Source organism: Diorhabda sublineata, chromosome 5, assembly GCF_026230105.1.
Source record: "Diorhabda sublineata isolate icDioSubl1.1 chromosome 5, icDioSubl1.1, whole genome shotgun sequence".
NCBI lineage: Eukaryota > Metazoa > Arthropoda > Insecta > Coleoptera > Chrysomelidae > Diorhabda > Diorhabda sublineata.
Window position 1 is genome coordinate 19926680 of NC_079478.1, and position 14595 is coordinate 19941274.

Sequence of the window (14595 nt, forward strand, 5' to 3'; positions counted from 1 at the left end):
AAAATATTTATTTACAGTCATTTATAATCATAAGATATATTGAACAATAGAAAAAGGTTTGGATAGGCCAAAAGCCTTGTGTATTAAAGATCACATAGCCGTATCATAATATTTTTTTCAATACTGATAACGTCCTCTCAATATGTCTTTATACTCACTCAATCGAAAAAAAAAAGGAAAAAGATTGGATTTTTGCTCGATGAGTGCTTGTTTTGCTGAGATACATGAAGTATTTAAAATCTCAATTACTTACGTAGTCAAAAATAATTTGGTAATTATGACCTTTAAAAATGGCACTTAGTGATTTTAACACCATTTTTGTAAATTTGGCATTTCTATTCAACAATCATCTCTGAGTCTAAATATTGTACTGACTAGATTAAAAAAAATATTGGTTTAGATGTTATTGTTTATTACCATCTATATATTTTATGTACAATTAGTGTTGCTACTAAAGCGCCACCTTAATTTGCTTCCTTTCAACAGACACTTTTTGGTACACTGAGTTAATTCTTCTTACCTTTACACTCCATAGCTCGGATATAGGAAATACTCCTCTACTCGCTCAATAGTATACATCAAGATTCATAGTATCAGAAAAACTCCAGAAATTTAAAGATTTAAGTAGCGAGCATTCTAAATAAAACTTAAAGTACTCTACCGGTGTACTTTGAGTGTGACTAAAAAACGACGAGGCAGAACATGACATTTATATTGACAAGAGAAGTTATATGTCAAAAATAAAAATATTTGGAGATTGGAGAACATCTATTATTTATTTTATTTAAGATTAAAAAAATTGATTAATTATGGGATTATTCGGCAAAACACCGGAAAGAAATCCAAAAGATATGGTAAATATTATACTATCGATTTTTTTTCTTATATCAGGTATATATATATTTAATAGGTTACAGAATGGAATCATAAATTGAGGAAAGAAGGTTATCAATTAGAAAGACAGATTAGATGTGAGTAATTTTTATAAATATTAAAATCTTTCTTAAATTGTTCAACTATTTTTAGCTATTCAGCGTGAAGAAGAAAAAGTTAAAAGATCTTTAAAAGAAGCTGCAAAAAAAAATGATAAGGACACTTGTTTAATTTTAGCAAAAGAAATTGTACATTCAAGAAAAGCTGTTAACAAAATTTACACATCCAAAGCTCATATTAATTCTGTTATGTTACAAATGAAGAATCAATTGGGTAAGTTCTAACTGGGTTTTATTTATGTCATACTGTATAAGGTAAAAATATTCTAATAATATTGATTGGTCACACCTATTTTTAAATTGTGCTAAATAGCCAAATAAAGAAATTTTACTGAAAATGGTTTTAGTTACAGTTATTAAACTTAATATCTTTATTTTCTCAACTTTTTAGACTTTATTAATATGTTTTTGTTAATAAAACATCTTGATTTAAAGTGTTTTTTAATTGTAATGATTTTTTGATAGAAATTACTCTTTATATTATTTTTTTGAAAATGTTGACAACTTCAAATGCATTCTATCCAAACCTTCATGTGGGTGAAAGTTATATACTAAATTTTATTTAATTTTTATAGTTTCCTTTGTCTCAAAAGACTTTCTGCCAACATCTTTTTATATTTTATGTAACTATAATTGAAGACACGAGTGGATAAAGGTGTCATGTAACAATTTTTGAAAAAACGCGTTTTTTGATCATAAGGTTAATACATGGTGTGTTTTTTTATTTTGGCACGTTTTTAATTCTATATAGCCATTATTTCTTTTGATTTCGAGATGATGAAGGTGTTATGTTCCATTTTTCTATAACAGCAAAGTGGATAAAGGTGTCATGATCACTTAACACCTTTATCCAGTAAAAGTGAGTTAGTTTGCTACCTAATATTTTCACATAACACACTAATTTGAGATTATGTTGGATACTACTTCACCAACTGCACGGATCTTGATTTAAATTAATTCTGTGAAAGTGTAGTTTTTTAAGTGAAAAATTTGCAATTTCAAGATTATGTCAAGGGGAAAATACATCGTTTCACTTGTAAGGAATGAAGATGGAGAAAATACATCTAACGAGAGTAAGAAAGACTTTTGCAACCTATGTATATGTGCATGTTTATTTAATTAAACCATTTACAAAAAACGAAATAATAAATTATTGTTAACATTAATGAACACTTTCAGATGACAAACCTTCTACAAGTTACGAAATCAAACATTTCGAAGAAACAGCGACTGTGAATATCTCAATGTTTCCAGCGTAGATCATGGTAGGTTATTTTTCACATTGAGATTATACATTATTTTGTTACTATTAATAACATGATCATCATTTAAGGTGATGACAGATCTTCATGACACATCTTCTTGTCTTTTGAGGAAGATGTAACATCCGGTAGTGAGTATATAGTACCTGAAAATGAGAAGAGTTCTAGTGAAGAGGATGAAGAAATTTTAAACCATAAAATTTTACACGAAAGTGCTAAGTTCCATGTTACCGCTGACAATGAAATTAACAATGATGTAAATAGCGACTAATTTTTCTACAAAACAGAGAAAATGCGAAAAAGAAATTGTTTGAATTAAAAGAGAAAACTTCCAAAAAACGTCTTAGGAATCTCGATCAGTGGAAACGAAAAAAGGCAGCTATAGCAAGAGAAAAAGGGCAAGAATATTACTCTCAAACTGGAAAAGTAATGCCACAGAATGAAATAGGTACGGGATCATTATGCAGAAACAAATGCCGTTTAAAATGTAGTGACAAATTTAGTCTAGAAGACAGAAAGTTGATTTTAAAAAAATATTATTCTTTAGACATTAATGCCAAAAATTCATTATTTTTTAAGAGCATAGGTATCAAACCTCTGTCACATTCAACAAAAAAAAATGAAATGGTATGCCGGGATGCATTATGTTCATTGTATCAGTTTAGTCGAAAAAAGGTTGAAGTTATTCAGAGGAAATTGAAAAAAGGACAGTGTGCCCCGACTCCTGATAAGAGAGGACATCATTCGAATCGTCCACACAAAATAGCTAATAATGTTACAGAATGCATTATTAACCATATACAGAAATTTCCCTCGGAGGAATCCCATTATTCACGAAACAAAAATCAGTATAAAAGATATTTATCGTCCCAACTTAACATTATTCGAATGTATAATATGTACATTGAAGAATGCAAAAATCTAAATCTTGAAGAAAGGTTTTTTCGTTAAACTTTCTTCTTACTATAACATTTTCTCTACTAAATTTAACTTATCTTTTGGCCAACCGAAGTGCGATACATGCAGCGTTTGTGATTCGGGGCAGAATTCCAAAGATCATACAGAAAACTATAAATCAGCCTTTGCAGCGCAGAAACGAGACCGAGAAAAACCTTCCGTTAACAAACAGACATGCTATATTACAATGGATTTACAACAAACCATGCCACAGCCTAAACTGTCAACCAGTAAAGCTTTTTATTTATGCCAAATGTGGCTGTATAATTTTGGTATCCACTGCATCACATCAACAGAATCGAAACCATATTTTTTCAATTGGACAGAAGATGTAGCTAATAGAGGAAGTACTGAGATAGCCAGTTTCGTTTACAGATTCTGTCAGCTACTGAAAGAGTGCAATGAAAACATTAATCATCTGGTTATATGGTCGGATTCTTGCGCTGGGCAAAATAAAAATTTTAACATAATTTGTCTTTATCAGCTGTTGATTTTAAAAGGAATGTTTAAGGTTATTGATCACAAATTTCCGGAAGTCGGACATAGTTATCTGGATTCCGATAGAAATTTTGGCAGAATAGAGAAAAACTACGAAAGGTTGAAAATATATATACACCAGAACAATATAGTGATATTATTAAATCCGCTAGTACAAAAAACTGTAGTGGTGTTGACATGGAACATTACTTTTATGATTTTGAGGAACTTTCTCGAAAACTACATCTCTGGAATAAAAAGACAAATGAACTAGGCCAAAAAATTAACTTTAGAGACCACATTAAGTGGATACGGGTTGACGTATATGAATCCTACTTATACAAAAATAACCTTGATGAATTTACGCCTTTTATGAAGGAAGACTTAGTGAAAAATGGAAGAAGACCAGTTAGTACAGAAGATGAAATTACACTAAACAGATTTCGTGAAAAAAGAGGTGGACTAAGTGCCGAAAAGTTAAGCAATCTGCGTGACCAAATCAAATTTGTGAAAGAAGAATACCGGTGGTTCTATGATGTTTTGGAAGAAAACGAGGCAAATCCTAAGAAGAAAAGAAAAACCAATTAATTGCAACAACATTGTAAACTTTTTCAATATATATAAAACTATTCCAACAATAATTATTATACTCCATTAGCATTTTCTTATGTTTTATTTTTTCTCTGTTTATTCATGGATAAAGGTGTCATGTGCATTTTAATCAATTTTTTCATAGAAAGCAAAACATTTTTAGAATACATTATTAGCTAAAAATCTTTTATTAACATTCTCAGCACACTGGTCAAAGTAAGTTTCAAGAGTCAAGTGGATAAAAAAGTTCCAATTAAAAAAAGTTAAACCACATTTACTCATTATTTAAAAAATGTTACATGACACCTTTATCCACTCGTGTCTTCAATTATTACAGGTTGACATTTTGTAGATATAATTTGGGTACGTATTCATCACAATTCTTTAAACTTCAATTGATTATATTATCCTTTTATTGACATATAAACAGAATCCTGATGCACACGTCATTTAATATTTCAGCAACTTTACGTGTAGCGGGTGCTTTACAAAAATCTACTGAAGTAATGCAAGCTATGCAACGTCTCATTAGAGTACCTGAAGTTGCTCAAACTATGCAAGATATGTCAAAAGAAATGATGAAAGCTGGAATAATCGAAGAAATGTTAGATGAAACAATGGAAGATCTTGATGATACAGAAGAAATGGAAGAAGCAGCACAAAGTGAAATTGATAAAGTATTATTTGAAATAACAGAAGGGAAAATTGGAGAAGCTCCTCTGCCTCCCACAGAACCAGCAGAAAAAGCTACACCTTCTCCATCAAGAGAACCTGAACAGGAGGATGAAGAAGAAATTGAAGAAATGCAAAGTAGGCTAGCTGCTCTGAAGTCTTAAGTTTAATTGAATATATACAGCTTATAATCACATTTTAAGATTTGATATATTTGGAAATCTTTTTTTTTTTTTAATTAGAAGGAACTAATTTGCAAGATTATATTTAAGTTATAAGTAAAATGACTTGGTCAATTACTACAGAAAATCAAAACAATTTCTTCTAAGCTATCAAATAATTTAATTTGGTTATAATATTGTTATATCTAATGTTGAACATAAGTGTGATTCTTTCAGAGGCTTAAGTAAGTAGATTAAATTGTAGTTATTTTAAAAATTATAATAATTAATTCGACAGTATTCAATGCAATGAAATCATTTTCATCCTATTTTATCAGTTAGTTATACATTATTTACAAACATTAATTATTGGCATCAAAAACTACTTAAGAGTTAAATTGTAAGAAATAGTTGTACTTGAATTGATATTTTACAAAATGAAGAAGTTTCATTTCCTAACACAGCTATACTTTTTTACATATTATAGAAGTTTAATGAAATTGTTTATTGTTAATTATGGTTATCATTGTGAATACTAAAAATTTCACTAGATTTGATATTTTGTATAGAAAATATGCTAAAACATAAACATCTAGTCTTAAAATTATTTTTGCATATTATATCATTTAAATATGATTAATCTTCTAAATCAAACAATTGGTATTATACGAGTTTCAATGTACAATTATAATTTTTCTCTATTCGTTATACTTTTTCAGGTATCAGATCTTATACCTATTTCTTAATTTATCTTGACTTTCTTCCTAACCCTTAATTTGGCAACGATCTAATTTATTCATTAAAAAATAATTTTTGTTAAAATTGTTCTTTAAGGTCTAAATAAGCTAATTTTAAAGTTTGAAAAATTTGGGTTCATTTTTGGATGAGATATGCAATAAGTATTTTATGTTTTAAGTATTTAAACCTTTTATTCATACATAAATATTACAATTAAAGATAAAACAAAAAATGTTCTTAAGCTAATTAAAATTAATAATAAAAAAATATATTGGTAAAAACCTAAAGCGTTATATAGAAAATAATCTTAAAAATCAAAACAAACTAAAAAAATAAAACATCAATTATTTTTTACTAATATATAGAAATTTTGAAATATGATAGAATTCAGAACAATTTTTATTATTTGTGAAACAAAGCCTAATTCTACATTTTCAGCAATGGACAGTTGTCTGCCGTACTTGGCAGTTTCTACATCTTCCTTTTGAATCGAAATATGGCATATGCCCCACCTGATCATATCTAAGCGTATCTTGGATTGATGTGGTTGCTTGCCTTGAGTTAAGAGGTGTGGAGGAGCGAGAGCTAGGTCTGTCTTTTTTGGGACGACGGCACAAAAGAAGCTCTTCAGCTACTTGCACTCTAAAATCTTTCAAAAGTAATTTTCGAGGAAGAGTAACCAAGCATTGTTTACTACTGTATCCACCATTTGTACAAATATATTTGAATACCAACGATGGGATACCGGTACCAGTTTGTCAGCAGTCGACCGTTCCATCATTGTCTCATCCTTTGACACTTCTGGAGCTTGTGGTGCATCCTCTGCATCAGAATATATACATCTAAAATTTTGCTCGCTGTCTGAAGTAATACATCTTCATTCTCCGATTTTCTTCCTCATCTCCAGAGTCCGCCTTTGGCTTAGGAAGTGATAAAAGAATACAGCCAGCTCTTGAAATAAAACTTTTGCTATGAAAAAGAAACAAAAATCAAAATGTGGTTGAGAAGACAAAAATGGTAACAAATTCCTAAATAAAATGAAAACCAAAATAATAAAACTGAATAAATTTTGAATTGAGGTAAAATAAATTTTATTTTTTAAATTATACTCGATTGTTTTTAAATTTATATGATTTTTAAAAAAATAACACTTAAATTTACTATAGTTATTGAAGTAATGAGTTTTTTTTTAATTCATAAGTAATACTCAAACACTCAACCGAATTGGCAAGTATCCTACAGGATACAGATAGTAAAACGTAATTTTCTTGGTTAATATCAATTGAATTGATTCAGTTTTTGTTGAAAACAGATGTTTACATGTCAGTATAGGTGAATCATAATTTTAAAAAGCTGAATTCAGATTATAAATGATAGTAAACTGTAGACTGAAAATTTACCCAACCGGAGGCCATTTCTTTGGCTGATTTCACTGTTCCAATTTACAAAATAAACAAACTTTCACGCCAAGTGTGTGTTGGAAACTGATTCAATTTACTGTACAAGACCTAAAGAGACGATGCGGTAGATAATGGAACTAAAATAAAGGCGCCAAATTTAAACAAAAAATCAGGGAAAGTCATGTATCTTGCAAGATACACTGCCAAATTAATGGCTAATTACTCTAAAAATTTTCTCGTTAATCTGTCTTCATTCTTATTTTCACCAATTTAAGTATTTTCATGTAAAATTCAAGATTTTCATAAACTATATTTTTGAGAGCTCGACAATTTTACAAAAGCAAATGTATTCGCTTTTATACTAAATAGATATGTAAGAAATTAATATATCTGTTAGTATTATATAAAATTATTCACGAATTACCTTGATATCATTTTACAAAACAGTTTATATAATAACTCCTTTTACATTTCAAATATTAATTCGCCAAGTTTAAAACATGCTGTAAGTTTTTCAAAAAAATTTGAACTGAGTGGTATAAATTACATTAATTTAAATTACATAATTTAATTACATAAATTATATTTTATGAATAGATCCTTATAGCCCTTTTTAATGCTATGAAAAGTCAATTTTTCAGGAAATAATTTTTGTCATCTAAAAAAACAGACAAGTAAAAACAAATTGAACAGAATCCTATGAATTTATTTGTTATCTCCTCTTTCAAGCTGTATTTTCTTTTCTACAAATTTATTTTCCAAAGTATTTGTTGCAATGGAGAACTAGGTGAACTGGATTATCTCCTCCTCACTAAAGAATCTACACTCGTTAGCTATTGCTGTAAATATTGCTACCAGTGGCGACAACACCCTGTAAGGAAGTTGGTAAGGAGATGTAAGTTTTTCCTAATATCTAAATCTCTGAAGAAATTTTTTGGTATGACTCAGGCCGAGAAGGCAACGCCCAGGGCTCTGGGACAATAAAAGAAATGAATGCTTCTTTCAAGTATCTTCAATTTGTTTGAATCCTATAGGATCAGAAACACATACTGAAGAGATTATAATTCTCGCCTATTTCTTTCGATACCACCATGTCAGCATTGTTTCGATGACATGGAATCTCAGTGATTTGCTAACTGTTCAGAATAAATCGAAATTTCATATTTGGGGCAAATTTATTTCCATGGATTTTTCTATAGCAAGTATTTACAATGATATAAAAATTGAACAAAATTAAAATTTGTGACTTGGAATTTTATTGTTTGCAATATTGTCTTTGGTTGTTATTTTAGCAGACAAGATAACACCATCGTTTGTTTTGAAATGTCTAAAAAAAACAATGAATTAATAGAATGTTTAGAAAATATAGTTTGCCTAAACCCACTGTTATCCAACAACTGCCTTAATACTAACCTAAAAAAAGTAATTCTTGTAAAAACTCGATCTCTCAAGTGACTTTATTAAATCTGTATTTCCAATAAATATAATATAGGCAATATTGTGATTATATGATTAAACGAATACTCTATGTTTTTAACGAATATGTATAGGATAAGATGGGGGGTCACTTAAGCATTGATCTGTTTTTCAATTTATTTTAGAGACTTACGGCATAGGTAATCTTTTATTTAGAGAGCCTATATAGTGGACTAAAAATATATATCAAGCACATCAATCTATCAAGGGTTCCAAATTTTTCAATCGTTTTGTAAAACCCTTCATTTATCGCCATTACCCTATGGTGGCGGGTACTGTTGGGGTATTCAAAATTAACACAGGTTTGCTTCTAACATATACCAAAAACGACGTTTTATTTATTATATCATCTTTATTTTTATATTTACATTTTTACCAAAAATAACTCATTAAAATAAATGAAAAAAATGAAAATTATTTATGTTTCTACTTCGGAACTCACACATTGAGACGCATAGGAACTGTCTTTTTACTTTGTTTTTAAGTATATTATATTTATTTTTCATATTTTAACCAAAATAAACTCTTTTTTTTTATAATTAACCAAACACATTCTCCTTTATCCGACATTTATACCCGTTTAGAATGATTACATAACCCCAAAATATGAAAAGTTATTTTTGGTTATCACGAAAAAAAAACGCGAATTACTCCCACGAATTCTAACAAGTACATGGAATACGATAATAAATTTGTAGTAATGAACTTGGAAAAATATTTCCAATGGTATATAATTTTATAACAACTGTCAAACTCACTATGCGTGATACAAAAATGGCGCCGCTTGGTGAATAAGTTTACTCGGCCCCATACTAGATGGCAGCATTAGTAACAATAGCAGAATGTTTTTAGAAGTTTAAAATTTTGAAACTGTTTTGTAAAAAAGCAATATCCAACATTCTTGTTACAAAGTGTATATTTAAATCTTTATTTATATTTATTTTGTTAGTTTATTTAATAAACTATTTTTGTATAAAAAAATGGAAAATTATTTAACAATTGTTAATTTGTACAATTTGTAAAAAACGAATTTTGCTAATATGCTTTACACATATTTATGTATAGTGACTAAAAATAAAAACATTTAACAATTTATAATTTTGTATCAATTGAGATAAGAGAAAAGCACAAAGAATGTCTGAAAAGTTTCATACCTAACAAAGAAACAAGACATTTCATTTTTTAACATAGTCTCTTTTTAAGTACATATATACGTCCAGTATAAAGATGATCTCACCTTTCATGAAATAGTTGCCGTCTTTCGTAATAGGATGAGAACCCACCTAGTGATGTAACATTGCTTACTAGTTGGAAAAAGAAAGACCTGAGAGCAAGAAACTTTGTTCAGTACATTCCCGGGACTTTTGGGGAGGTCCTTAAAGTCCCTTTTTTACTTTAGGTACCTAAATGTCCTTTTTTTAAATTTTGCATCAAAGATTGGTATCAAAAACTGCACACTCATTTACTTTATTTAGACTTAAAAAGATGGCAATCTGATTCATGCTTATATTTTAACAATAAGTACCTGTTACGACTTCTAAATTTTATATGGACGCTAAACCTGGCAACGCTGCGACCACGGGGGCCCAGAAGAGACAGCAAAACCCAGGGCATTCAAGATACACACCACAAGAGTTGCAGACGTAAAATTTATAAAAATCTGTTTAATGTATAATAATAATTCAATATCAATATATGAGATGCGAGGATAATATATGTAATTAAAGTTGTGCGTATACGAAATACAATAGTGTATCATTATTATTATAATAAAAGAAGAAAAGAACAAACACCAACACCTAAACAGTACCTGTAGTTGATGTAATACTTTTTTGTAAATTTCAATAAAAGGTAAAATGATTTTAAGCAAAAGTTAATGTTGAAATTTAGTTTGAGAGATTGTCACATTGAAATAACATCTTTCTCCTCAAAATAGGCGTTTATGTATGCCATAACGTTCACATATGATTAAAATCTCTACTGCAAGTGAAATTTTTAAGTTGGAAAACAGGAAAAAGTAGTTCGATGCCAGATCTGGTGAATATGGTGGGTGGTCAACCAAAATGAAGTGTAATTCATAAATTTTAGCCATGACGATATCCAAAGTATGAGGTGGCTTATTCTGATTATACAGCACTTTCTGTTTCTTCAAATACTGCCTCTTTTGTACAATATCTCCTTTCACCTTATCAAGCAAAGATGCATAATACTTTCTTGTCATTGTTTGACATATTTTAGTCGATGAACACCTACCAAATTTTACTATGATTGAAACATGTTAATTATTAAACAATATATATTACAAAATGATTAACTGAAATATATTCAAGAAATTACATTTAAATAAATATGTTTTTAATGGCCATATGGATCATTTTGTAATAGCATCCAAAATGGTCTCATCAGTGACATTTAATAGTTACATTTTATAGACTTTCTTGCTAATTTTCCTACAAATATTGACAAAAATTGTTTGATTTACTACCGTAAATCAAACCTACCATGTGTGATAGATAGTAAGTTATGGGCATGCGTCTAAAGGGCACTCTTCTTTTGGTCTACAAACAAATTTCTTATAATTTTAAAAATTTTAAACTTTTATTCATTAATACAAATGATAGTTTTTCAACAAAGTAGGTATGTTATCTAGCTTTTAAGCTTCCCAGTGCTATAATCTATTATGCAGAATTTTTTATCCAGCATTCTTTTAGTACAAATGGCAAATCTTTGAACAATTGTTTTTAAAATTAACAAATAACACTAAACTGTAAATACAATGACAATGTTACAAAATATTTGAAACCACCAAATGTTTCAAATAAAATCATTCTAAGTAGTGAAAATAAGTTATACCCAATATATGTAAAATTATGCTACATTTATATTTTAACCGCTGATATAAACTATAATGTAAATTATATTTTGAACAAGTGAGTTCCAATGATTATTTATTTTCTAAAGTATCTCAACTGACTATAAATTATCTGATATAACAGTAGATTTGAAATAACCAATAAATAATATCATAAGAAAAAAATAAATTCAAAGATGAAAATCAGATTTTTTCAAACCTTCTGTATGTTTCAACGTCGTTTTTTCTTCTCCTGTTTTCGGCTTCTGTGGTAAGGTCTTCGGGGTGTATTTTGTGGTGTACTTTGTTCAGAGCTTTCATCATCACTATCCACCTAAAAGTTAAATTCTTATTTATCGACAAATACTAGTTCTTTTATATTTACTCTAGAACCCCAAGAAAGATTGTCTTCTGGAGAGTCTGAAATGAAAATGCAGGCCGCTAGACAAACAATTTGAAATATTGCTCCTAGATATAGCCCATATCGCACAATTGTTGCAGTCATGTCTTCAACGCCAATATTAATTGCAAGATTCATTTTGTGGTTTTTATTTCAAGTATTTATAATTATTATAGATTTGAATTCAGTATTCTGTATCAAATATCGAATCAATATTTTTGTTGACATCCCCGTCTCGAAAAAATTACAGCTTCGTTCCGAGTGAACCAAGTGGAGTACACTGATACCATTGATCAAACTGACACGATTATGTAAGAGTCTTCAAAACGTTTCTAGACAATCAAACTTTTGAATTTGACAAAAGTCGATGTAAAAATGGAAAAAAAATATTCACTAAAAAGACTCAGAAAGATTTTATACCAATAAATACAATCACCCTTAAATAATTCCATATTTTTTATAGAAAGTTGAAATTAGTTGAATTTTAATTATTACAGAAGACGAATTGCTTTTAATAGGCACTTTTTGATCAGAAATGGCGTCGGCTGTATATGTTGAAGAAGAATTGGGCCAAAAATGGGATAAATGCATATCTGATGGGTTTCTAAAATTTGGTAAGTTCATATAACACAATAATTGGCCTAATTTTCTATTAAAATTCGTATAATTCCCAAACGAGTATCAATTGGAAAGATTATGTCATCACCTAACCTTTATTTTGCGTATCGATTACTACCCTACTCGAAAAACAAGCAATTTACATCTTATTCAGGTCATTTATGTAAATATTCATTATGATCTTTTTAGGTGGAGGCATGGTTCTAGGTACAGTATTTTCTCTCTTATTTTTTAAAAGGAAACGATGGCCCATAATAATGGGAGGTGGTTTTGGCATTGGAATGGCTTATTCTAACTGCGAAAAAGACCTAAACTCAACAATAAGAGGTTGTGATCGATGTTCAGAAAAGAAAAATACCACATCTGAGAAATGAATTTAGAATGTGGTGATAGTGGGTTTATTTAATGAATAAATTGTGTAGTTATCTGTAAATATAAACATTAAATATTGTTTAACGATATTTTTATTTAATTTATATTCTACATTTTAAGATGTTCATTAATATTGAATGTAAAATAAAGCGGGTACGTCACTATCAGTTTATTATTTTTATTGAAGATATTAAAATTTGTAAAAATATGCTAATTGTTTGAGAAATTGTTTTTCATTTAAAATATTGGACCTCTATAAATTCATCATCAAACTAGATACAAAAATAGTTTCAGAAATGTCAATTTAGATATGGTATTTGCTTTTGTGATACTTGTTCCTCTTTTTATCAGAGATGCCAATTGGAATCTGATCAATTCCAACAAATAATTAAATTTGCTTTAAAGTACAGAGCTTTCATTGGACATGAGCCTCAATATGATAATTTGGCAATCAAAGAAAAGCTTTGAGCTGTGAATATTAAGCTTTGAAATGATGAATGTTAAGAAATTTGAATGAGTTAATAAATGAAATATTCTCGTATAGATCATCATAAAAGTATAGTGCCCGAGATCATCTGTTTGCAGAGCAATAATGAAAGTATCAATTTCAACCTTCCGATTATGTACAAGGTGTCTCAAAAAAAGATCACCTTTGTATTGCTTATTACAGCTATTGGGAGGTATGTCAATCGGCAGCTTGGCTCTTTAGTCGCTATGGAACGATAATTCGGCGACTGTAGCACGTAAAATATTTTGCAATATTTGTCACTTAAATGATGCATCAGGCGCTCGACTGATTGGAAAATAATTCAAGAAGTTTGAAGATACTTGATCAACACTGGATAAACCAAAATCCAGGCGTACAAAATCTTCAAGAAAGTTCGAAAATGTTGTCAGTATCATTTGTGATAAGCCTTACTTCTCTCTTCGGAAGCCTGCATCATTATTTCGCATTTACTACAAAAATTTGAGGTTGCACTCTTCATGAAATTTCTTCTGCAAATTAATCTCCAGGAGTGGTGAGATATTTGCCCCCATGCAATCCCGATTTAACACTTATGGACTTTTCCCTGTGAGTTTATATCAAAATTAAGCTAACTAATCGAATTCTCTGGCACAATTGAAAGTAAATATCCGTCACGAAATGGCAACAATCACTGAAAATATCTGCCGAGGCGTCATGAGCAATTTTAGTGCTCGACTAAAGGAATGCCGTGATCGCAATGATTTATATTGGGACGATGTTTTCTTCAAGAAATCAACTCCCAAGCAACATATTTTAATATTGTAACAAACATTTTTTTCAATCAAAGTTTTACTTTTCATAAAATTGTTTTTATAAAATGAACTTTTTTTTGGAGACAGTTTGAATAACGAATAGGTTCATCCGATTTTATTTGGTTCAATATTTGGCGCTTATTTGCAGAAAACAAAAAATATACTTTTATAAATAAAAAAAGAGGCAAACTGTCAAAAAGAATATATTACAAATCTGCAGCAGATTCACAAGACAATAAATAACAACTTGAAAATTAAATGAAATATAAAATTAATCAGGTAGTTGACGATAGGGGAAAACTCAATAGTTTCTTTTATATGAATGGGTTTGAAGTTTAAAATAATTCGTT

At 29.3% G+C, this 14595-nt stretch overlaps 2 protein-coding genes across 2 annotated transcripts; both read left to right on the top strand.

The window, feature by feature from the left end:
- Positions 1 to 612: 612 nt before the first annotated feature.
- Positions 613 to 9821, top strand: LOC130443695 (charged multivesicular body protein 3). Its single transcript, XM_056778443.1, has 4 exons — positions 613 to 854; positions 911 to 971; positions 1027 to 1206; positions 4742 to 9821. The coding sequence occupies exons 1-4, from the start codon at positions 810 to 812 to the stop codon at positions 5113 to 5115; spliced, it is 660 nt and encodes a 219-aa protein (XP_056634421.1). The 5' UTR covers positions 613 to 809; the 3' UTR covers positions 5116 to 9821.
- Positions 9822 to 12291: 2470 nt separating this feature from the next.
- LOC130443696 (MICOS complex subunit Mic10-like) lies at positions 12292 to 13134 on the top strand. Its single transcript, XM_056778444.1, has 2 exons — positions 12292 to 12591; positions 12785 to 13134. Exons 1-2 carry the CDS (start codon positions 12513 to 12515, stop codon positions 12967 to 12969), a joined length of 264 nt encoding a protein of 87 aa, XP_056634422.1. The 5' UTR covers positions 12292 to 12512; the 3' UTR covers positions 12970 to 13134.
- Positions 13135 to 14595: the final 1461 nt, after the last annotated feature.